This window comes from Oreochromis niloticus, linkage group LG18 (genome assembly GCF_001858045.2).
Source record: "Oreochromis niloticus isolate F11D_XX linkage group LG18, O_niloticus_UMD_NMBU, whole genome shotgun sequence".
Lineage (NCBI taxonomy): Eukaryota > Metazoa > Chordata > Actinopteri > Cichliformes > Cichlidae > Oreochromis > Oreochromis niloticus.
In genome coordinates, this window is record NC_031982.2 from 12,874,974 (window position 1) to 12,899,513 (window position 24,540).

Genomic DNA, 24,540 nt, shown 5'->3' on the forward strand with positions numbered 1-24,540 from the left:
GAAAGTGGCATGGTTGTTGGTCTGAGTATTTCACAAACTGCTGATCTCCTGGGATTTTCCCACACAGCCATCTCTGGGGTTTACAGGGAATGGTCTGAAATGACAAAATTCTCTGGTTCTCTGGGGGAATATACCTTGATGATGTCAGAGGAGAAAGGCCAGACTACTCTGAGCTGATATGACGGCAGCAGTGACTCAAATAACCAATCGTTACAAACAAGGTATGCAGAAGAGCATTCTGAAAGCAGATTATGGCAGCAAAAGACCACAGTGGTGGCCACTCCTGTAAGCTAAGAACAGGAAACTGAGGCTACATTTTGCACAGACTGCACACAGATGTCGTCCACAATCACAGCAGCAGGGCATCCTTGGATGAGCAGTTGTGACACAAGACGGAAAGTATGTACTTCTGTTTTTTGCAAGTAAACCTCTGACAGTGTATTTCTCTATTTGCTCCTTCAGACATATTTGAAAAAGGTTGCAGTAATTTGATTGAAAACACTGATGCAGTGCTGGACAGTCTTCAGGAAAGTGAGTGATCACTCTTCAGTTGTGACCGACAGAAGTAAAAATGGTTTTGATGAGCTGTGAGATTCTGGTGTGAAGAGCATTAAAAAACAAACAAATATTTTTAGCTGTGAAGGATTTATAAAAGCTATAGCAGTGTGTATAAAAGTGAGAACAGCTAGTGTGGACGGGGAAAGATCAAGAAAAAGCTGTAGAATCATCGCAATGATTTGCAAATCTAATAAATCCATTTTTTATTCACAACAGAACACAGAAAACATGTCAAACATTAAAATGAGAAAATCGTACAATTTTAAGAAAAATAGTGAGATTATTTCAAATCTGATGACAGAAATGTGTCTCAACAGTGAGTATCACTGTGTAGCGTCCCCTCTTTTTAACATCAGTCTGAATACGGTGAGGAGGCCAGCTGCTGGTTCTCCATTCTTGTCTGTTGTAGGATTGTAGTTGCTCAACAGTCCCGAGTCTTCTTTGTCTTATTTTTCATTTCACTTCATTTCATGTGCCAAATGTTGGTGAACAGTCTGGGCTGGAGGTCAGTTCATCATGTGAACTCTTCTGCTGTGATAGATGCAGTACGCAGGTTAGCATCGTCTCAGTGAAATATTCAAGAGCCGGACAGACATCTGGACAGAGCATATGCTCTTCTATTACCTATATATACCGTTCAGCCTTTCCAGATGTGCAATTCCACAGGCACCAATGCACCTTATTACCATAATAGATGCAGACTTTTAAACCAAATGGATGGTCTCTCTCCTCTTTATCCTGCAGGGACTTAGAATTATCTGACCACAGAGCAGTCTTTCACTTTTTCTCTGGTTAGTTTTGGCTCAGAGAAAACAGCGTTTCTGGTGGATGGAAGTGTTCCTGTACCCGCCCCCTCGCCCCCCAAGATGCATTGACGTCCATGACGGAATCACGCCTGTTTTTAATGCAGTGACGCGTCAGGACCGGAAGATCACGGGCATCCAGTATCAAATTTTCAGGCGTGCGCGCAGAGATTCTCTGAATCTTTTGTACTGCAGATGATGACAAAAGTATTCACAATTCTACATTCAAGAACATTATTCTGAAACTATTCCACATTTTTAAAACCGCCTCTGTTTTTATACTCAGTCATGTTACTGCCCTGCTGTAATTAAATCTTCATTAAATGTTTCTTCAGCTCTTTTAGTTCCCAACTTTTTTTATTTGAGACGTCTAGCTTCTATTGAATCACGTTTTTCTCAGAGTTGTACATGTTCTCAGTGTAAAAATACTTTGTTCTGTTGTAAATAAATTCAGATTTAAAAGATTTTCAAATATGTATTTCTAAAAAAAATGTTACCAAATGTATTTTGTCATAAAACGCAGCAAAAAAAGCAAACTGCCTCCTCTCATCCTACTCACTCCTCCCAATAGCTGTACGAGTCCTTGATATCTTTTAACGCTCAGATTGAGACCAGACAAAGTACATTAAATGCTGCAACTTAAGAGTGACGTTTGAGTGAAAACAGTTTGGATTCATACTGTTGCCACACGAGCTTCACCTTTACAGCACAAGCTGGAAAAACCTGTTCCTAAATGAATAACTTTGTGTTGTCACATTTACAAGCAAACGCTCCCGAGCTACTTTTCACGTCATTATGGTTTACTCCTCTGCAGGTGCATCTCTACTGCCACCATGTGGCGGGAAGTTGCAGCTGCTGCAGTCTTGTGCACAGTTTCACTCTGACAATAAAGACACAAGCACACGGACAAGTTCTTATTTTCCAGTAAAAAAATGAAACAAAAATAAAACAAAAACAAAACAAGACTTTATTAAAGAAGCATAAAAAATAAAACTCTTGATACATTTCTCATAACCGTCAAGTCAGCTCAAATTATACGATTATACAATTTTTCCTGGCTCACGGTTAAAAGGTCCATAAACTTTCAAATAAAATATATTTCAATTTTAAAATTTCTTCAATAATTTTCTCATTTTGTTATAAATCGCCTATATGTAGTACACAGGAAATAAGGAAAATTAAAAAAAAGAAAAAAAGAAAATGGAAAACAAAAATAAATTTGAAGTAATAAAAGGGTCACATTATTGTCTGGGATATTTAGGTAAGCAAATAAATTGTAAAAAATAAAATGTGTAAAAAGTTTTTTGTTTTTTTGTATTTTGTTTTTTTTTTTTTTATCTTAAAAATTATTAGCTAATGCCAGAAGGCTCAAAGACATGCAGATGGTTAACTTACAAATAATAATACATGTTTTTTAGAAACTACGTTCATCTTCAATTAAGTTGTTTTGCTTTGAAAAACAAGATCCCGATGATTGTATCCAGGGTATATACATACACACAGGTTAGGCCTGAAACCTAGTTTGCTGACGTTTTACATTTTGGTTCTGCATAAAAAAAAGAATTAAAGCAACAATAGAGGAGAGCAGAGGCTCGAGGGGAGTCTGGCACCCCGTACTGGCGTGGCTCTCTTTGCATTCCCCCCACCTCTAATCACAAAAAAGGTCAGAGGTCACTGGCTAGCATGCCTCAGGAAACCCTGTTTTCAAACCTTTAGGAAGGAAGTGGGGGAAGGGGGAGACGTCTTGTTAAAAAAAAAAAAAAAAAAGTAAATCACCAGTCAATCTGGGAAAAAAAAAAGAAGTACCTTTTAACAATTAAACTACTGTACATCAACCCTAACATTCTCTCGACGGCCACAAACATCCTGTTGCAACAGCAGGATCTACGCTGAACCCATCTGGAAATCACAACACATTTTATTGTTTAACGCGTCACCTCAGACAGTTTAAACTAAGAGCTTTAAGTTGGGCCTCAGACTCGCATCAGTCATCACAGAATGGCTCATTTAGACGCGCTCGCAGCCCCGTGTTTGCTCTGAGGAACACGCTCCAGCCCCACAGGGCCGGGTGGCAGTTAGAGGGGGAGGGGTGAGGGCGAGAATGAGAACAGGGTCATTGGGTCTACAGTGCATTGGAGAAGTTGATCTGAGAACAAAACGGCCTCCCTCTACAGACTTATTTCTCCTGCGTTTGAGCAGGGAGTTGCACTAGAAGCACCACGAGCTCATCTGCACACCACTTGGTGCGCTGCTGCTGCTCAACCAGGACAGCCTCGTCACGCACGTAGGAAACAGAAAAAAATAAGTTAAACATCATCATCATCATCCAGGCTACAGCACCAAAGCACAGCAAAATCTGCCCACATATTTACTCAAGAGTTACCTTTAATTCCTTGACATTTAAACCCTGCAACTCGTCCTGATCTGTGATGACACCCTGAATGCAGCGCCCTACACACAAACAGGATCTGCATGTGATGACTGTGTAGGGACAATTACACACACACACACACACACACACACACACACACGACAACCCCCCCCCAAAAAAAAGAAAAGAAAAGAAACAAACACAATAACTAAAAAGAAGCACAACATTCTGCAGCTGCTGGGATTTGAACACGACGAGTGTCTGGAAGCCCTGGATGACCTAGCTACTAGCTGCCATAAAGGATAAGTTGATTCTTCCTACTGTGTGAGCCTGAAAATGTGATCGTGTGTCTGTGCGTTCAGAGGAAGCCCTTGAAAATTAGGTGCGTGTCTTTTTTTTTTTCTTTGTTTTTAAAAATTCAGCTGTCATGGCTTTGTCTCGTTCTATGAGCTGAATCCACGCGTGTCAGGGAGAGGAGAGAGGGGAAAAAAACCCAAAAACAAACCTGCAACCGTGCCACGTCACACCGACGTTGGAAAAAATTTAAAAACATAAAAATCATACACATAGTATAAAGACTACAGGAGGCAGTTACTGCAAACTCAATGAAATCAAAACACAAACAGAAAAAAAAAACAACAACTTAAAACCAGGATGTACCCGCCTCACTGGAGTTACTCAGTAATGCTATGAAACACATGACAGACCCCAATCAACCGGCCACATAGTGCACTACATTTTGCCAGGAGTACAGCGCTGTATGGGGACAACAGTGACGTCAGAGAGTGCCGTACAGCTTCGCTGTGAGAGACGGGTGGAAGACCTAACAAACGGTAAGAGCGGTTTCTTCTTCGCCTTTAGTTTAGAGGGGCCCGGCCTTACAGTGCATGAAGAAAAGGTTCAACAGAGGCCCCTTGTAATTGTTTAGTGTAGGAGGAGCAGCAGGAGGCCTCTCTCCTTAACCTTAACTGGACAACACATTCGCGTGTGACATCAGAAAAGCCCCATCTTATCCTAGTGTTCAAAATATTGTCTGTAAGCCACACACTTGACAGTCAAGAGTCAAAAACTAGTAGAAAACACCAGAAACAGGCGGCTCTGGGCGTAACAGACATGGGAGGACAACTACAGTAGTGTGGATGGATCAGAGCGTCGCTTTCCTTTAAGACCGAGTGTGCAGCGAAGAAGAACGGGACAGGGAGCAGACCTACTCATGGCGGTGTGACGAACATCACGAGTGGGCGTTGTTCTCTCGCACACACACTCATACTCGCATATCGCAGAGACAGAGAGGTGTAAAGGGATTGTCAGGCTGCCCAAACACAGAGACCTGACCTCAAACACGTTACTTCACGTATGGTACGTTTCTCACCTATTAAAGGATAATTAATGTGAATCAATGCGACAGCCACATTTGAAATGTGGGGCAGACTCATCCAACATGAATTCACTCAAGAGATGTCTATTAATAACATTCATTTGGCTTACTTACTGATGGCTATTTTTTTTTGTGGCAAAGAAACTGGAATTGATCGTTAAGAGGTCCCTTGGGTTTATTGTTCTTCTAGGTGCCTGACAACACGGCGAACTTTAAAATAAAAACAGAGAGAAAAGTCCCAAACTTACAGAAAAAAAGAGGAACCTTGCCACTTCGTGCCACAAACAACAGCATGAGTGAGAGCAAAGGACAAAGGGATTTGTTGGAAACGGGCGGTGCCCTGTCGAGAACATTAAAATTAGGGAGTAGAAAAGTGCAGGCCTTGTCGACAGCTTCATTGAAAAATATCTGTTAAGTACAAAAGTGTCAAAAGGAAAGGCTGTGAGAGAGAGAGAGGGAGAGAGGGAGAGAGAGAGAGAGAGAGAGAGAGAGAGAGAGAGAGAGAGAGAGAGAGAGAGAGAGAAAGCAGGCAGAGATCTGAAGGAGAAGCCAGAGTGAAGAAATGTCGAGACAGACCGGCAAGCGGCCACAAGGGCCGCTTTGGGTCAAAAAGAAGGCCTGAAGAGAGATAAGACACTAGTTTCCTTCCGTTAAGTTCAACACCAAGAGACTGGCTGAGCTCCAACTGTCTGCAGACCAGTTTCAATTAACTTCACTCTGAAAATAAGTCACTATTAATTATTATCATCATTTATCGACAGTTACCAGCAATAAATCAGCATCCTTATAGTATCGTCATCTCTATTAATGCATTTATTATGGTCCATCGTGTGTGTGAAGGTTATTATTGTGACTCCTTCCATTGTCTCTGCCGCAGCTGGTGCCCCACTTGGGGGACCCCCCCGCCCCCCAATCCCACATTTTACCCCACCCCCACCCATCCCTTTGCCCGGGGCATTACGAGAAGATGCGGATGCACTGTGTGGTAGGAGTGTGACAGACGGGGCATTCTGGCTCCGCTGACTGGCAGATCTGCCCGGCGCACTCCATGCAGAACAGGTTGTGGCCGCAGGGCACCAGGGCTGCCGTCACCTCGCTCTCGAAACAAACGAAACAGTCCCTGTTGACCCCGGGGCCGACCCCAACCAGACCCGCAACCCCAGAGCCAGAGCTGCCTTTCAGTCGGCTCAGCATCCCAGAGGTGAGACCCACGCCACTGCCGCCTCCCTCGGAGTCGGTAGGCGATCCGCCGGGGAGGGAGGAGGCCGAGCAGGAGGAGTAACCGGTCGAGGAGCCGCCGGAGCTGGAGCTCGACGCTCCAGAGAAGGAGCCGCCGCCTGTGCTGCCAGACTGCAGCCAAGAGAGAGTGCTGAGGGGGTCGCTTTGAGCACGACGGGCAAGCGGGTGATCCAGAGGGGGACCACGCCTGTGTCCTGAGGCAGAGTCGGGGACAATCGTGGAGTGATGGCCCCGCCGCTGAGGCCGCTGCTATTGCGACGCAGAGGCTGCTGCTGGGAGGAGCTGCCCGTCTTATTGCCCGATCCGCTGTTGACGAAAGGCGCCCAGATGTTGGAAGCACTGAACTCGAAGCCCAGCTCGTCTGACGAAGGCAGTCCTGGGGTGGAGTCACCCCCAAAAGTGAATCCCCCAGCGCTGCTGGAGCCTGTGCTAAAAGGGCTAGAGGGACTGCCTCCCTCGGTGGCCTTCCGGGTGGTGCTGAAGCTGTCTGCGCTCATCCCCCCATTGTGCGTGTGATAGGGAACCGATGAGGACATCTTCCTGCCGGAGGAGTGGTGCACGGACATGGAAAGAGCAGAAGGTGGGGATGATGGAGGAGGAGGGGGGGCAGAATGGTGGCTAGTTGCCCTGGACCACAAAGTCGCCCCCAGTCCCCCACTCAGGGAGCCGAGGCCTTCAAGACTGACATCAGTGCCATTAGTGTGGAAGTCATTGTCTCCCTGGAGGTCTACAAAGGTTCCAGTTCGCAGGGTGATGTGAGTCTCGATCTCCTCTCTCGCTCTGTCCACGTTCTCTGGCATCCCAGTCACCTCGAACACAGGGTCTTTTTCTCGACTCGGTGTCACGATGTAGGTGTGAGTCTGCTGCTGGATGCGCTTGATTGTTGCCCCTTTTGGTCCAACAACTAAACCGACTACTCTGTATGGCACTCTAACCTGGATCAGTGATAAAATAAAAGGATATTTTTAGCTGATTCTCAAGCAAAACATGACAAAAAGCAAAAACATGACCCAGCACCACAGGAAGGCTACTGCACCTGTATAGTCGTCTGTCCAGGTAGGTTTGGTGGTCCGGGAAGGGAACCGCCTCCTCCACCCCCTCCAGCTTTGCAGCGGGACGCCCTGATCATAGAGAAGTGCTCTGCTGCAGACACAATTTCACGCTTGGCCATCTCCACATCCTCCCTGCGTCCCGTCACGATGAACACAGGATCCTCGCCTCGCACCGGAGTCTTTATGTAGGTGTTTGTTTTGGCACGCAGGGCCTTGATCTTACAACCTGGAAGATTCAGAAGCACACAATCAACTGCAATGTTTATTTTTGTTTGTTTTATTAGTTGATCTGATTTTGCTGACTATTACGAATGCTGCACTTTGCAAAGTTTCTAAAATTGAGTTGTTCTAACTAATATGAACGGGCTATATTAGGCACAGGGTGAGAGGTAGGGTACACCCTGGACAGATCGCCAGTCTGTCGCAGGGATAAATAAAGTAATTTCCTCTGTTCAGTCCCAGGAGGAGACAAATCCTTTTGAGGATGTGTCAGGAAGGGTAAAATGTGTAAAAGTCTACCAATATCAAATATGCATATCTGCCTGCTATGGTGATTCTTTGTGAAAAAGGAAGAAGCTGAAAGTAGCATTTCTACAACATGACTATATTAGTATAAACTCAGACTTTGGCATCAGAAGCCAAAAAACATGCTTCAGTAAAAATGAGAAGTATCCTCCTGGCATAATCCACACTCCCGCCCCACAACAGTGGTATATGCTCCACAGTCAGAGAGCCACCAAACTACACAACGTGTACCAAATTAACTGGCAACTACAGCATAAATGAAAAACAACCAGCCATTCCTTTATCATCAGCTCAAACTGAGGTAGTGCTGATCATTTTATGAAACGGGCAGTAAAGCCAGCAGGTCTTCATGAAGCCCTCCACATTAAATCAGTGCTGCACTGCATGCATCCTCCCAGCAGCAGCATCCACACTGCGCTCTGTGTCTTTAAATGCGGACGCTTCATTCTCGGCGGCCAATAGGACGCACGGAGCGTGATGTCATTCTGGGAAGCAGAAAGCATGGCTTTTTCAAACAAAGAGAACAATGCCGTAACGTTAGCGCGAGCGCAACGGGAAAAATAAACCCACGGCGTGACTAAATTTAAAGTGTAGGGCACATCCGAGCAGAAATCATAATTAAAGAAATCATCTCGAGTGTAAAACGTAGCGGCGAGCAGCAGCGGCAGACTGAGCTGGGTGCAGGGCGTAACACCGCCCAGTCCCGTGTTTGTGCGTCTGCTGCTGCCCCGTTTCAGCCTCACATCTGCCCTGAGAAGCAAATAGAACAAAAGCACAAACGCATGAGTGAGGTCAAGGTGTGAGTTCAGTGCCGCCTGTGATCTGCGGTACGAAAAAAATCTACACATTTCGCGATATTTCCTTTGTTTGGTGCAGGCTGCTAGACATGTCCAGACTCCCGACAATCTGCCGCTTTGTCTGACCCCCTCCCCCTCCCTTCCCACTCAGCCACGCTCACTCCCTCACCCTCTGTCAGAGCATTGTCTAATGGCTGATTAAAAAACAAAACAAACAAAAAAATCATAAATACTACAGCAGCATTTCATTTCAGTGGAGTATCCGCATTATGCTGCCACTGAAGAGCAGGAGAGGGAAGTGCAGCCCGACCACAACATCAAGCTCAGCTGAAGTTCACAGACCCAGCTCACCAGGCAGTCACCCAAACAAAGAACAAGCTGCTCAAAAGCACAGCCTTACCTTGTCTGCCCACTATCTCAGCCACATGCTCGGAGCTGGGGACGGGCACACACTCGGTCATGTTGACACTTCTTTTCCTGCTGCAGAGGACGGAGTTTGGTTCCCCGTGGAGCATGGCGTGGGAGCCGGCCATGTGGTACCCCCCTGAGCCATAGTACTCCGGAGATGGAGAGCAGGACGACGGTGAGTCCCGAGACCCGCTGGGATGGTCCAGCATTTGTAGATCCACAAACCCCCCTCCACTCACACCGTTGCAATTCTCGGGTCCGGGAACCTGGGTCCCATCCAGGCTGTCCACAAGCCCGCTGCTTCCGCCGCCCCCACAGTCCACCTTCTCCATAGCCATCAGTGACAGCTGGTCCAGGGCGAAGCGAAGCGCCTCTTGGTGGTCCTCCTCCCGGGACTCCTGATCCGTTTCCCTGGACAGACCAACCCCGTTGTGTTGGCTGCTGATCACCACGTCGTGGTCCATAATCTCGGGGTGAAATAAAGGGCTAGGCATAGTCTCTCCGTGGATCTCACATCAGATCACGGATGCCTGTTTTGTTGGGAGTGCGCTCACCCTCTGCTGAAATTCAAAGAAAACAACAATAAAAATAAAGGTTTTCCCTGTCTTCTATTAAAACACACAAAACACAAGTATAACAGGGAACCGTGGAGCCTCAGATCACCCAACAACAACAACAACAACAACAACAACACGCATTAACAGTATTGATTTGAGCGCCTTTGCTTTGTCTGTTGTTGCTGTTTGTCTGACAACTGAGCTCATCCAGGAGGCTGACTGTTTTGCCCGTCCTCACAACCATATACAGTATATCCCCGAACCTTTTCGGTGCCGTCTCCAGTCGGTCTGGTGTGTGCTGACCGAATTTAAACGTAAAATTAAAAAAATAAACAGATAAATGAGCTGTTGTTAGCTTCAAGAAGCAAAAGCTAGCAGGCTAGCTCCACACAGTCGGCACTCAGTCACGTTGTCGACCTCTTTGTTTGAGAGCGCCGCGGTTAGCTGCTTTAGCTCTGTTCTGACAGTCGAACTTGTGCTCACATTCACAGACTGCCGTGTTGTTTTTTAAAATTAAACAAGTGCGGAAACCACGAGAACTTACTTTATCTACCTTTTGTCGATGAAGTCCTATCTTCGCTCGTAGCCTAGTTGTTTAGGGAAAGACGTGGAGCAGACTGAAGGAGGAGACCTGTGCTGTGCAGTGCAGCGCTAGGAGCTAGCGGTTCGGCTAACTAGCAAACCGAAAGGGGGGCGTTTGAGGAGAAGAAAAAAAAAACATTTAAAACCGAAAAGAGGGCACTGTTGTTTTTCCTCCTCCAGGAGATTTCCACAGGAGTGTCACTGCCTCTTAGTTTCTCCCAGCGTCAGGGAGAGCTCAACTGAAGTCCAAGGTTAGCGGTTACCTTTTAGTTTAAAAAAAAAAAAAAAAAAAACATTGATTCTCGGCTTTCTGCTGCTGCTCCTGCCTGCCTGACCCCGGTCGGTCCGCCGCCTTTGTCTCGCCAGGCGCACGCCGCTCCGTCTCCCGCACACGGCACTGACGTCACCCGCGACACAACAATGAGTTCAAAGGCCACATACAGCAAGGAGAGAGCATCAACGCACAGCAGTCTGGGCTACTGTCACCCCCGCCGGGTCTGTCAGAGCACTATTTCACTCTCCTCTTCCGTGGAGGTTTTTGTACCTTAACTGTTAAGGCACTGATATACGTTTTAAAAAAAATGTGACCACGGTTGGGTGTGTTCATCATGGCTACCAATGAGGTGTTTGGGGTGGTCCAACATCATCACTGAGCGATGCTCATGCACTATTAGTTGCTTTCTAGGATATTTGTTAAAAAAAACAAAAAGCCAAACTCATCAACGCGCCACAGGGTTGTTCTAGTGATTTTCATTGAAGTTATTTTTATATAAGCGCATACATGTTTTAAAAAAAAAAACACATCGGCATGCTTCCTTGTATACTTTTAGTCAGAGGCACAAAGATGAAATTTATTACTAATGCTGACTGATTTATCTTATTTAAGGATGAGGGGTTACATGGGTGTAGCGATCCCTCCACTGCCAACACAGACAAAAGGAATATACTAATTTATTACACCCCCCCCTCCCCTTTCTTCATCGATATAAAGAAACTATTTCCGAATGTTAGGCTGTCTTTTGATTCATGGTCTGTCTAAAAGGTTATACAGGAAGGACTCAGAGTAGAGCTAACTGAGGTGGTTAGCATTTGACCAGCATGCCTCCTAGGTGAAGTGTTCCAGGTATGTCCCTCTGGCAGAAGGATATGCTAGAGGGATTGTATCCCCTGGATGGCTTGGTATCCCCTCTGAAGAGCTGGAGGAGATGGCTGGGGATGGGTGGTGTGGGTGTCTTTGCTTACACTGCTCTCCTATGACCTGGATGGATACGTTTTAATAAAATTTGCCCTGTGGGGACATTGAAGTTCATTTTTTGTAGGTATCACTTTAACAGACACTAAATACAAACTTGGAGGGGAAAAAAGGAAAAGGACACATATAAGAAAAATGCCTTTATTTGACAGAAAACAGTACATTAGCAGTGTGTTTGTATGATCTGAGGGAACGCACCTTTTACTGAAATGCAATAGTAGTTGTTCAAAGACTAGTGAAAATACAAATACCATGGCTTCATGTTCAAAGCTATGTAAACTCAAATTATTGTGACCAAAAAAAAAAGTTTGAACCGTGAAACTGTAATCATCATCATCCAGAGCCATGTAAAAATACTGCTGCATTTCTATGCTTTCAAACATGACATGCAAACTTACAGTGTCAGTAAAACATAAAAAGCAATAGCAGGAAATAAAAACACTTCTTAAAACCAATTAAAATGTAACACACACACACACACACAGATCAGTCGTGTACATAAAGGTTTGCGTTTTCAACACTGAGCTTAAACAGCTGTTAACTAAACATAACACTGCATTGTGTAGAGCACCATAACCAGCTGCCGGACTTTAGTAGAGGTAAAAATGAAAACTCAGAGCACCCTTACAGGATTATACGGTCATATGTTTAAAAAACAAAAAAATTAAAGACCACAGTCTTTGTTTAGGTTAGGAAAAAAATCTGCAGAATGTCTGCATATAAAGTCTGCTTCAGTTTAACTGCATACAAACCTTCATGGAGCCGTTAATTCGAGCATTGAAAAGACTTTACCAGCAAATGTCTCAAACAAGTCTGTGGGAGAGATAGAGGAGAGTTACTTGTTTAGGAATATACTGTAGGTCATATTAAATGCAATTAACCATGAGAAATTCAGCCATACTGTAGTGATTACTGCCTTTCTGTGTACCTTGGCTATGACTCCTCCTTCTCCACCTGCTCACCCTTCACCTCTGCTTCTACGTCTGCAGCGGTGTCTTTTATATGAGCCAGCATATCAGCCATAAGGGCTTCTTCGAGCCGCCTCCTCACATTCTGCACCAGGTCCTCCTGCTTCCTAAGGGGCACAGACGAGAACACGTAATTTCATTAATGACATAATGTCTTTCACGACTTGAAAAAAAAGTTTCAGGGAAAGAAAAGTGCAAATCATTTGATGTCCACCAAAGAGCCGCACACTACACCTCAGCCCACCACGTGAACTTAGAAGGAGGCTGACTTTTATTTATTTATTTTTGCTCAGTTTAGAAAATCATTTCATTTTCAGACCCAAAATAAGCAATAAAAAAATAAATAAATTCAATTCCCAGACACATGAAGCTTGATAACTGTAGATGATACATCCAACACATGAACACAGAAGAAATGTGCATCTCCTCTGTGGAAATTAAGTCTGTTTTTTTGACTTATACATGGAGACGTGTTCTCTAAATTTTAATATGAACACTTCAGTCTAGAAAACTTTGCACATCATTACAATAACTAAAAATGATAACATGCTTTGGGAAATTAACGTCATCGTTGAAGGGGGATAGTGTGTGTGTGTGTGTGTGTGTGTGTGTGTAGACACTCAATAACAGGGCAAATCTTTGATACAATCTCAGACACACATTTGTGTCTGTGAACACAGCAGCTTCAGAGCCGTGCTGTTCAAACCGTATGCAATTGAGGGGCAGCCAATCAGCAGACAGGTGGCATAAAGTGAGGGTGGCCTTCATGGAAGAAGAGGTAAAACAGCTGACTCATGCATTCAAGTCATGCAAATCTACTTTAGCAGAGTCCAAGAATAAAAGTCAGAATAACAGGTTCCCATTAAATATACAAAGAAAATAGCCCTGTTCTCTATTGTTGATTCCCACCTGAGGTCATACACACAACTCGAGAGCTGTCTGACATACAGCTGATCAGCATTTGTCCATCACTTCCATTTAAACTACAACCGCAGCAAGTACCAGAGACCAAACTAAGGACAGGGAGGTTTCTGCCTGCTGGCTGAGGAACACACATTTTCTCTTAGTGACAAGTGGTTGCCAGGTGGTCACAGACTGGTCTCAAGGCCTGTATGACTGGGCCCTTAGTCACTTGATCCTACATTGTGACCATGATTGTCACACATCCAAAATGATAGATAAGTTAACGTCACATGATTAGTGGTCACGTTTAAAAAAAAAACCCCAAAAACACATATCTGCATTTTATCTTGCTTTTTGCTAAATGGACTGAGGCTGATGTGCTGTTCTCACCATTTGAACAATGACCCATAAAAAGACACCATAGTTGAATTTGGTATAAGAGTATAAATGCAAAGTATGACTCATTACAAAGCCATAAAAGAGAAGCACAACACAAAGTAAATCTCAAGATTGAACTTTTGAACACAGTGAATTTAGTTTGTTTTTCTAACATTTATATAATAATGTGCCTGAACTGAAGGTCAAATAGGAAAACAATAATGGTGACTTGGGATACAACTGTCCTACGTTTTCAGTGTGTAACACTTGTTCTCAGTACGAAATGTCCTTGGTTCAGAACACTCCGTGAGTCAAACATCTACTTTCCTAGAATAAAAATTAAAGTGCGCTGGTTTTGGCAGTACACACGTTTTTATCGTCAGCTGTAGCATGCTAGCTGGAGCTTCAGTAAATAGGTACAAAGTGCTGATTCACTATATTTTGAGTCTGAATTTAAATCTGTATTCTTGTGTCACTGGAATAGAAAACTTCTGTGCTCACAGGTCAAGTGACCGACTACCAGCTCATACTAAATGTGAATACCAAGACCACAGTTGCATTTGTCCGCTGACAGCTCTGACAAAGCTTCTTCAAACAAGATGTTGTCGTCCTCAGTGACATTACTGTGCAATTTTAAAGCCTATTTAATGGTTTTACTATTGGAGTCCAGTGTGTGAACCCAGCATAGGCCCCTTGTGTGGAGTTTTTCCCTCCAAGAGCTCAGCTCCCCAGGTTAATGATGCGTTCTTCACAGAAACAAGAGATTCTTAATCTGAAGTTTCACTTCCTGATTAAATAATAATAATGATTATGTTGTCTTAGGCTTTAAGGCCCATTTTCATTTTATTTCTTACTTTAAACCGGTCACAAGTCTTTGCTTTTTGACAATATACACCTTAAAGCCATCTCCACACAGGAAGTGATTTGTAACGACCACAGAAAGTCCGGGACATTCAGCAAACAACTACAAGCACAAAAAAAAAGAAAAAAAGATGACAAACAAAAGAAACCCCCAGTGGTGACGCAAACTGGGCGGGTTGCAGGATAAACTTCTCTAAATTTTGAGGTGAGTGATGGAAGCAACAACCTATGAGTGTGAAGAGTACTGTGGATTTGTCAATACATGGTGGTCAGTTTTGGTTTCTAGGTTTCTAAACCGCTCCAAGAATAAATTGATTACATGATTTTACCCTAAACAGAGTGCCTCAGCAAACCCCAACATTAGAGGGTTACCTGGGCAACCGGAGCCTTAGCATTAGGAGTTTTTCCTTTAAAAGAAAAATCCAAATGATTCCAAAACTGAAGCTCATCGTGTAGAGAGTTTTGCGAGTACCTGACACTTTAAAACTGTGACTGTGGTGGCGTATGCTCCATGAGAACAGAACACAACAGTCACCGACAGTCACGCCACTGATTGTTGAAAACAGCAGCGTGTGCCCAACAAGAAAAAGGAAACACCACCTCACTGCTTGGTAGTGGTGGAACATGTTGAAATGCACTTTTAGAGTGCACTTGATTTACATTTAACATCCTTCACAGAAGAAGCCACCAGCACTGGACTCAAGCTTTCATCAGTTTCCTATGCATTAATAATATCACTCAGTATTACAGTTAGAAAACCAGAGCTCCTTCATGTTAAATATGAAAGTATCTCACCTAATATCATCATCAGTCACTACAAAGGCTTTGCAGAGAGGCTGTGCAGTGTTGAGCCAGACTCCTGGATTTTTCTCCACCGCAGCAGTGAGCTGTCCAGTGATGGGTGCTGGGCTGGTGTGCAGGGCGCTGGCGATCGCAGAGAGCAGCGTTTTGTCTGAACATGCAGGCCCCACCCCTAAGGAGAGAAAATCAGGTGGTATGGGTCAACCTGGTAGAATTATTTCTGTTTGAATTATATGTGACAGATAAGTTTTAAAGGTTAACCTCACCCTGCAAGCCTTTGGGGAGATCCATCGTTTTGACCAGCTCTTCTGCTATATCGAATGCATTTAACCCGCTCAACTTCCTCTCCCAGAACAGCTAAAGAGTGAAGCAAAGAGGAAGAGGATACCTTGTGTATTTTAGGCACAGTGTTTCCAAAACTGAACATCTCAGTCACTCTCTGACACACACATAAAAAAATTTAAATTACCATTAGAAAAAAAACCAAACACACTTGACACACTTTTTCTGCTTCTGACTTACTTGTTTTGGTTGTTCCACAGCCTTCTGGGGGTCCGTCTTCACCTTGTTGTTGGGGTGATTTGTTACTTTGGTCACTGGCTGTTTGAAGATGGAAGCTGTCTGTCGAACTGGCAGCGTTGTGTTTAAATCAGGCTTAGCCTTTAATAGACAACCGTAAGTTAGTTTTCTACCATATGAACAGACTTGATGACACTTTTATAAAGAGCCACTTTCAAAGCCAACACAGTTATCCCACTGCTTTATTTTTACTGCTGTGAGTCCTGTATAGCAGTGGCTGCCACATCCCATATTTAATTGTGAAGAGGCTATAAAAACATTACAAGGCAATGGAATGACTACTATGACACAATATGGCATGAAAACAAAAACGCAGTAAATAGCTACAAGGAAAACACCTCTCCTTCAGCTTAACAGCAGACATAAAAGGCTGTAATGATGTTAATTTTTACAACATTTACCACTTGTACAGTCAACGGTCAATCATAAAACTTCATCTGTGGGGGGAGGTTTAGTGGTGAAGGACACAACAATGCACTCTGTAGCAACTATGAAGTAACTACAGGTTTCAAATGTCAAGAGGTAATAATCTACCATCCAAAAATCATGTGCAATTTGGATATTTCAGTTTAGGAATCTAAAGTTTCAATTCATGAGAGAAAAACTTCCTTATGTAGGTTAGTTAAAGCGAACAAGTCAGACTCAAGTCTGTTTTTACTGCAAGTCATCTGTGATGTCTTCATGACAGAGAGGTTCCTGTGACTGTCATGAAATTGTAAGCACAGTTTGCTAAAAGGCCTCAGGCAAACAGTGTGATCAGTGTACAGCCTGATGAGACTTCAGCTTTGCTTTTAGTTTTGATGTTTATCACAAACACTCAAATGAAGTGGCAAAAATCAGACTTGGAGCTAAAAATTCAGGACTGAAATTACTCTTAATTTTAGCCACAGAGAATAAAAAATTCTTGCTTTGATTATAAAAAATTCTCAACATAAATTTGTTACTTCGATACTTCCTTTAATACATGACTCTATGTCACTATGGAAACGTGAGCGTTTCAGCCACATTTGCGACTAAACACAGTCCTGCAATAGAAACGTACTCAGCAGCAGCATATGAATAAAAAGTTTGACAACATTAGACACAGACCCCAGTTTTTAAACGTAAGCACTGATAAAACAACAGCAGCAGTGATGATGACGCTGGCACACTTTAACGTGAAGCAGGAGTCCATTTAAATAACGCAGAGAGCAAAGAGGCCGAGCCATTACTGAGATGGTGAGCTCAGGTTGACTGGAAGAAAAGGTGTTTCCAGTGCTCAAAAGAGCAGCGCTGTTCCTGTAATCACCATTCAAACCTTTACTGGGAAAAAGCTAGTGGGAGTCCTTCATCAAAGAACCTGATCAACAAACTCGATGTGAAGAAAAGCGAAGTTTGTAGCTGCTCCATCCTCCAGCGTTTATTATATACAGCAAAAATCTGCAGTAAGCCTCCAGAGGTTTTATTAAAATATGCAGCTGAACTGATAACTTAGTCTGATACCAAACTGGTTAAACTATACAGCTTGTTGACGCCTTACAGCCACCTATTAATGTCAAAAAGCCTTCTAGGAAGACAAAGTAATAGCAAATTTTTATTTAGTTTAGCTTAATATATTTTTTCTTATTTATTTATTTAAAAAGGGACAATGCAGTTTAACATGATTCCAATAGCATGTGCTGCATACACATCTTATTTTATTTGACTGTACTTGAGATTATTTATATATTTTTGCATTGAAAGAAAATGTTTTCTTTTTAAAAATGAAATTTTAATATGGGATATGCAAATAGAATCAAAGGATGTATGCAGTTAAACTAAATATGAAGAAGCACAACTTAAACTTACAGGTATACATTTTTAAGCCTCATAAACACCAGAGACCAAACTCTCTCACCCTTATTTGATGGCTGATGTCATAGAGATGGTTGTGCCTGCTGCGCTGCCCTTTGATCAGGAGTGACTGTTCGCCCCGGGAGTGGCCGGCATTCACATCAGCGTGAGGGCTGCCGCGGAATATCTGCGGCTTGTTGAGAATACGCTTAACAGGTAGACTAGATAGAAAAACAGAAAAACCATCAAAACAAGTGTCCACCAGGGATCAACAGTATTTAAGATACATCAGTTCTGCTTATAGCAGGCACAATTCTTTAAGATAAAACAACAAGTACTTTAATATTTATCCCACAAGCTGAGAAATTTCTGTGTGAGAGCAGCCCAAACATTAAACCCAACATATAACAAAACAGCTTAAGTAAAATAGTTAGATAAATAAAACATGTCAAAATTAAAGTCGTTAAAAAAAAAAAAAAAGAAATCCACAAAAGCAGCTCAATTAAATAGGAAATGAAAATAAATCAGATAAAAAACACTCAATGAATTCTACTGTATCCATAATACAATAAAGACCTCATTAAATCCAAGAATAAAAACAGGCGCTTGCCCATTACTAACTGATTCCTGATTAAAGGAAAAAAGTCTGAATACACAGTTCTTCTGTATCAACACAGCTGTTTTTTATAATCACATTTGAAGCTGTGTAGAAACAAAGTAAGAAAAAAAATTGCATTTAACTCAGGCGGGTCATTGGGTTCATTCCACTATTTTTAACTGGGATGTCCAAGAGTTTAGTACTCCACAGACCCTCTCATTCACTTTTTTGAATAAACTTTTTGACAGAGCCATGCTTCTAATTGGTATCTGGGGCCACCCCAGTAGATGTGTTTTGTTTTTTTTGTTAGCATGAAAATTGTGAAGAAGGGCACAAACGTAGCTGTGCATTTAGCTTAATTTGACTTACTACATTGGCACTGTTAAACTTGCTCTTATTTTTCTTAACATAATTGTATAATCATGACCAGAGTACAAATGGATGATTTGTTAAATGTGCATTTACACTCCTTTACACTAAAAGAAAGTGAAACGATTTGTGTGTCTTTTTTAAAATAGGTTATCAGATATTAGTGACCATCTGCCAAAAATTGACTGATATTTAAACTGTTCTAAATTCCTGGTTGACTTATCTCTCATGAATGACATCAAGCCATTTTGATCCAGAAAGTACTTAGGGGTTTTCTACAACCTTCTCAAGAGGCCTGGCCAAAAGGGAATCAGAAATTGCAACACATCTAACAAAACAGCTTTAAAATATAAATTAAGTAAACACTCAGTAGGCACAATAACGTAGACTCATATAGCCAATAACTCCAAATACACAATGACATAAAAAGATATTTTCAAAAAAATATTATAAAATAACTTGTCGAGCACGGGACCCCAACAGGTGTGCTGACAACAAGTCAAGAGACGTCATTCAGGCACCTCTGTAGCCCACCCTGTGGTTAAAAGCGGTCTGACCAGCAGTAGCTGATAACACACACGTGGTTGTTTTTGTTTGACCGTCTCTAACTGAAGCGTGTCTGAAGCGTACTCATGGTGAGCCCCACGTGAAGTTTGGAGCGCTCGTGCTGCTGTAGCTGTGACGGGCCTGCGCACTGCAAGTCAAGCGTGTGTAAACAATGAAACTTAGCTAGCTAATCAAGCTAGCAGCACCGGGACGTCAAAGTCGTAGCAAATAACGTGTCAATTGTTGCTTGAAGCTGCAGTATTTTAAACCAAACGAACTCAACCCGCTTTAAGGCCAACTTTTAGCTACAAAAGTAATGCTGCAAATAAATTAATTAAACCTCCCCAGATCGATTCATTTACTGATGAGCGTTTCTAAAGTGCCCCACGGATGTATGCAGGCGTGCGTGCATTTCCTCGTTATTACAATAACTCACTCGGTCAAACATGACAAAGTCCTACCTTTTTCTTTCCATGGTCCCGGCTGTCTCAATATTTCGGCCCCTAATTTTGGCTAATAAACGACAAAAACTCCACTACCTTATTAATATTACCACAGGCATGAATTTTGTCTGCTAGCTGTCTGTCTCAGCTCGAGATCTTGCAGATCTCGAGTGCAGATCACTCCGCCGTATTAGTAACTTATGCGTCACACGCTGTAAAGTAGTCCGAAAGTAAAGCTCACGCAGGTCTCACGTGGGCTTTGTCACAGGCGGAAAGTAACTATGACAGAGTTTTGACACTGTAACGTTTTCATCGTGTTCATAATTGTACTCAAAACTGCATTTATGGAAAAAAATGTTAATTTAATTGTAAAATGATATGTTTTTAGTTATTGTGAACTGGATATTTCTGGATATACGGACTGTATTTTAAGTTTAATGACACAGTACAATAATTCAATTACACTAGTTTGATGCTGTAACAGGTAGGCCAGCTAGATTAAAATCCAAGTTTAACAGACTGTATTTATTTATTTTTTTTAATTGTTTTAAACTGTTACCTACACATTAATACATTTTCTATTCACTTTGTATAGAATTTAATACCTGGACCAGTATTTTCAACTACACCACGTTTTGTAAAAGGAGATGGAAAAAGTAAAAAAAACCAGGTTTCTAAAAATTACCCAGCTGTTAATAAAAAGATTAAGTGCCTTGATATTTTATAGCTTTTTAACAAAAGAGTGAAACTCTCAATACTTTTCATTGTGACCAGTTATGGCCTTTAGGGACGAGCAAGAGGAGCTGTTTTTAAATTTGCTTCATGCACATTTACACATTTAACTTCAGCAGGAACACAAGCAAAAGTAAATAAATCCATAAACAGCCATAATATAGGAGAAATCGCACATACTTTACTTCTCACAAAAAAGAATCAAATTTGACCCACAGAGCACAGATGATTACAATAAATACACGTCCTTAATCTGAACAGGGAAAGAAACCAAAAGCACGTTTAAATCGTGACTGTTTTCTTCTTCATCTGTTCATGTTTTTACTGGCAGAAGAACGCTGAAATGCCAAACCCAAGGATCATTTCATTGGACGTTGGTAGTGAACAGTTCAAATGCTGCTGAATGAGCTGCAGGGTGAAGATGATGGGCTCCGGTGGCCTGCCATGCAGTGGAAGGTCCTGGCTGCAGCAGTCCGTGGTCTCTCTGTAGGTCCTTGTGTAAAAACAAAAAATAGCGCTGACCTGAGGAGGAGGAGGAGGAAGGTACATGTGTTATAATGTGTTCAAGAAATTATCAAATGCTGGATGCTGAGGGCAAGCGGAAAAGAAAAACTGAATGGAATATTAAAGCATTTTTGTTTATTAACTGTAATTTTTTTCTCGTTTAAAACCATCATTCAAAATTGAATCAACATCAACTGAATGAACTGACTCAAAGTTAATGCCTGTGAGTTTTAAATTTCCAGTGGTCACAGTCTTTTCATTAGAAGCTGCCAAATACAGTCAACAAGCCACTTTCCTTAATTCTGGTCTTGTGTCCTCTCTGAACTGTCCAGTTTCATTTAAGTTATTAATTTATTTATCCCCAAAGTCTGCAGATTACTATGTTAAAGCAACCAAACCTTTAAGGACAACAAGATACAATATGACAAAAACAAAAATCACATACAAAAACAAACTGGAAAGAAAAATAAAATATATCAATGAGTACGTCACCACAATTGTCAATACTTTCTTTTAGCAAGCTGATGAAATGTGCCCCTGTTTTTCCAGAGCTGTAGTAAATAAAATTCATGCTAAAGCTCTTTAATTTGATGAGGCCAGAAAGTCTTTTTATGACTAGTGTTTTCCAGTGACTGAGCATAATGAGCTCCTGAATTTGTTCACTGCCTTTCTGAATGTCTGCTTTGTAACTGAGAAATAAATGAAACCAAAAGATCGCCTGGCAGCTTTGTGTCAGATGACATCTCACATTTAGTAATCACATTTTCAATCTTCACATTATTACGACAAGCACTTACAGAGCTCATGACAAACCGCTTCATTGTTTCCTTCCTATCAGTTGAAGACTTTTCAATCTCAGCTCCGACTCTGGACATTTTTTTGGAAATATGTATGTCTGCTTGTTTGTTTTTTTATATTAATGTAGTGCCCCATTCTGTTCGGTTGAGTCATGCGGTTCAGGCAATACTTATTAAAGAATCTATTTGGGAAACAGGGGGCTAATACTCCACCCAGTGATGCTTTTACCTCTGGATTGAGGCATGACTGTTACCATTATATGGACAGCCTGTGTACTGGGGTCAGTAAACAGGAAAAACGCATATACATCTATGCCCAACAAACATGTAATATTATAGGTTTTTCTTGGCTCACAATTTGATTTTGGGGAGCGAGTACTCATGATTGGTCTGTATGCATTGGAAGAAATGAGTCTGTGTTTCACTTGACTCAAAATTGTTCGCTTGAAAACCTAAGTATGCTGAAAGACTCGACTTTTGGCCCCAATAAACCCGTGACTGTGGTACTGCGACTTCTTTTCTTTAAAGTCACATACATCCCTCTGTAGACTGGACATCCACAGTGTCAAGAACAATTACTGAAAACCAAAGCTAGACTTGAGCAGTTTGAAATATCCCAAAAGATGTTAAGAATAATTATTAAAAAACAAGAAACAAAAACATATTTCTGAATGTGTTTGTTTTGAGCATCACGCACGTGTGCTGCCTGTTAGAGGTAGCTGAAAACATTTAGTGTTACACAATGCCACACATTTAAAGTCAACATAGAAGTAAAACTGGTACTGAGTATCCTGATCAGATCAGGATCAGATCCTGATATGAATATGAATTTCAGGAGTGGGACACCCCCCCCTCTTTATGTTCTATCACTATATATGCTTCCTGATAAGCTGTTTGTTCTCATTTTCATGCAGCTATGTCAACTTCACATAAAGGACTTCCCATTGCTTTATGGGCCGCTGGTCATCGCAAACAAACCAATTATATATTCACTACAATTTGTAAAGTCTTTGGAACTATCATCACTAACTCTGGGGGATGCCTGGTCCTCACTAAAGTCTCAAGCCTAGATCTACCTTTACTCCACCTGTGATTCTCTTAAGCACTGTCAGTCTAACTCAGGTGTGGTTCCTGCTTGTTAAATGATTATTTATTATTCAACGGTGCACGATAATCTCCCGAATGACTGTTTCACGCTGCCATTCCTTGGACTAACCTGACACATGTTAGTCATCCTTCTTGAATTTGCCATTGACATAGGGGACATAATCCAAAACCAAACGCCAGTCTGTGAAGTACACTAGGGCTACACCTCCAGTTGTTCCCCATACTGCCATAGTTGGGAGCCTGTGGAGAGAAGACAGTGAAAATTTGTCCGTTGTCTTTCTATTAATTTCAGCATCGATTGATGAAACTGGAGAGAGAACTACATTTTTATTGGGTAAAACCAAATATTCATTTTAGTGGTTTCGGTTTTTAGGGAATGAACGCAACTGAGGCAATGACATATGCATAGGAAGAACTTTTTAAGATAAATTATAATCTCCACACACAATCACTGACAATTTAAAGAAGCTAAGAAAGCAAAAGTGGCCAAATCTAAAGCCTCGGTATAAGCAAAGGATCCAGGCCGTTATGAGGTAAATTATTAGAAGAAGACAAAAGGGTTGATGCCTTTTTATCTGCTGAAGCTATAAACATGCTGGAAAATGATGTAAGTAAATGACCTCCCCCCCCGCAATAAATCTGTTGCACCTGCTTCTGTTTGCTAAGGTAAAATATGTCAGAGCATTTTACTTTCATCTGTTTAGGAGACGGGATCCTGTAACTTAATCCAGTTGGGATAAAGTTTAATGCAGCCTTTGCAGCCGATTTATTAAGAACATTAAAAACCTTCGCCCGAGATCGCATGGTTTAGTCTCTTAGCTCGATGTATTTAAAAAAGCGATTCCCAATCTCCTCTGTGAACAGGCAGAGTTAATAACGAAAAGATAGTTCACACTCGCTTTAATACATAAAAATCATAACATCTTCAACAGACGGTCTAAAGTCAGCATGTCCCTACGACTATGACCTCAGTTAGGCTAACGGCTAATGCTAGCTAAGGACACATCGAGGTTCTTTTAAGCACAGGTCCGATTTCTTTCCGCTTTTTCTCACAGGTGCAACGTAAAAACTTCTTACCATGACTTGGCAATGGCCACATATTTCTGACCGATTACTTTACTGATCATTTTGGCTGAATTTTGTCCTCCTTACGCAGGACGTGCCACTTTAAAAGATTGGAAGCACTTCCGAGTTTCTCGGCAGCCTATATCTAGTGCGCAAGCGTAAGAGGTACTTCCGCTTACTTAAAAAAATAAAAGCCTTTAATAATTAAAGACGAAGACATTTTTTGACGCACTTGTAAGCACCTAAATAAATAGGAACGACCACGATTTTATGTGGCAAATCTATAAAACATCGTAATATTTCATGAAATGAGTCCTGTCTCAATTACAAAATCATTTTTGAGGTTTTTCATATGGTGCTTGCAAAGAAAAGTGTTGTTGTTTTTTTTTTAATCGTACATTGTACCAAGTTGCACGGAAAAAAATCAGGGGCAAGGCAGTAATCCAGCATAGCACCGGTATTGTTTTTCTTGACTTCTGTCACAAGTTGCCGTGTAATTTTTGAGAGGACAGTGACGGTTTTCATGGACACAGCCGACAGCGCATGTCTGCACCC

At 42.0% G+C, this 24,540-nt stretch overlaps 3 protein-coding genes across 3 annotated transcripts; all 3 read right to left on the minus strand.

The window, feature by feature from the left end:
• Positions 1-2,272: 2,272 nt before the first annotated feature.
• Positions 2,273-10,831, minus strand: LOC100707682 (RNA-binding protein MEX3B). The gene is given in 5 exon segments (XM_025900095.1): positions 2,273-6,298; positions 6,301-7,284; positions 7,386-7,627; positions 9,124-9,691; positions 10,233-10,831. Coding segments are annotated over 4 exon segments (1,929 nt in total). The 5' UTR covers positions 9,596-9,691; positions 10,233-10,831; the 3' UTR covers positions 2,273-6,067.
• Positions 10,832-11,649: 818 nt separating this feature from the next.
• Positions 11,650-20,006, minus strand: mbd3a (methyl-CpG binding domain protein 3a). The gene is made up of 7 exons (XM_003438195.5): positions 19,799-20,006; positions 17,889-18,045; positions 15,956-16,093; positions 15,700-15,790; positions 15,428-15,605; positions 12,451-12,597; positions 11,650-12,335 (listed from the first exon to the last, which is right to left on the minus strand). Exons 1-6 carry the CDS (start codon positions 19,810-19,812, stop codon positions 12,456-12,458), a joined length of 720 nt encoding a protein of 239 aa, XP_003438243.1. The 5' UTR covers positions 19,813-20,006; the 3' UTR covers positions 11,650-12,335; positions 12,451-12,455.
• A 665-nt stretch (positions 20,007-20,671) lies between these two features.
• uqcr11 (ubiquinol-cytochrome c reductase, complex III subunit XI) lies at positions 20,672-24,139 on the minus strand. The gene is made up of 3 exons (XM_003438194.5): positions 23,998-24,139; positions 23,030-23,160; positions 20,672-21,034 (listed from the first exon to the last, which is right to left on the minus strand). The coding sequence occupies exons 1-2, from the start codon at positions 24,045-24,047 to the stop codon at positions 23,040-23,042; spliced, it is 171 nt and encodes a 56-aa protein (XP_003438242.1). The 5' UTR covers positions 24,048-24,139; the 3' UTR covers positions 20,672-21,034; positions 23,030-23,039.
• Positions 24,140-24,540: the final 401 nt, after the last annotated feature.

Bases quoted from the DNA above. Each gene is read 5' to 3' on its own strand.
- uqcr11 (XM_003438194.5), bottom strand. From the start codon at position 24,047: ATGATCAGTAAAGTAATCGGTCAGAAATATGTGGCCATTGCCAAGTCA. The intron at 23,161-23,997 runs GTAAGAAGTTTT...TTCTCTCCACAG, and splicing joins GTGGCCATTGCCAAGTCATG to GCTCCCAACTATGGCAGTAT.
- mbd3a (XM_003438195.5), bottom strand. The intron at 15,791-15,955 runs GTAAGTCAGAAG...TTCACTCTTTAG, and splicing joins CTGTGGAACAACCAAAACAA to CTGTTCTGGGAGAGGAAGTT. The intron at 12,598-15,427 runs GTGAGATACTTT...TGTGCCCCTTAG, and splicing joins GTGACTGATGATGATATTAG to GAAGCAGGAGGACCTGGTGC.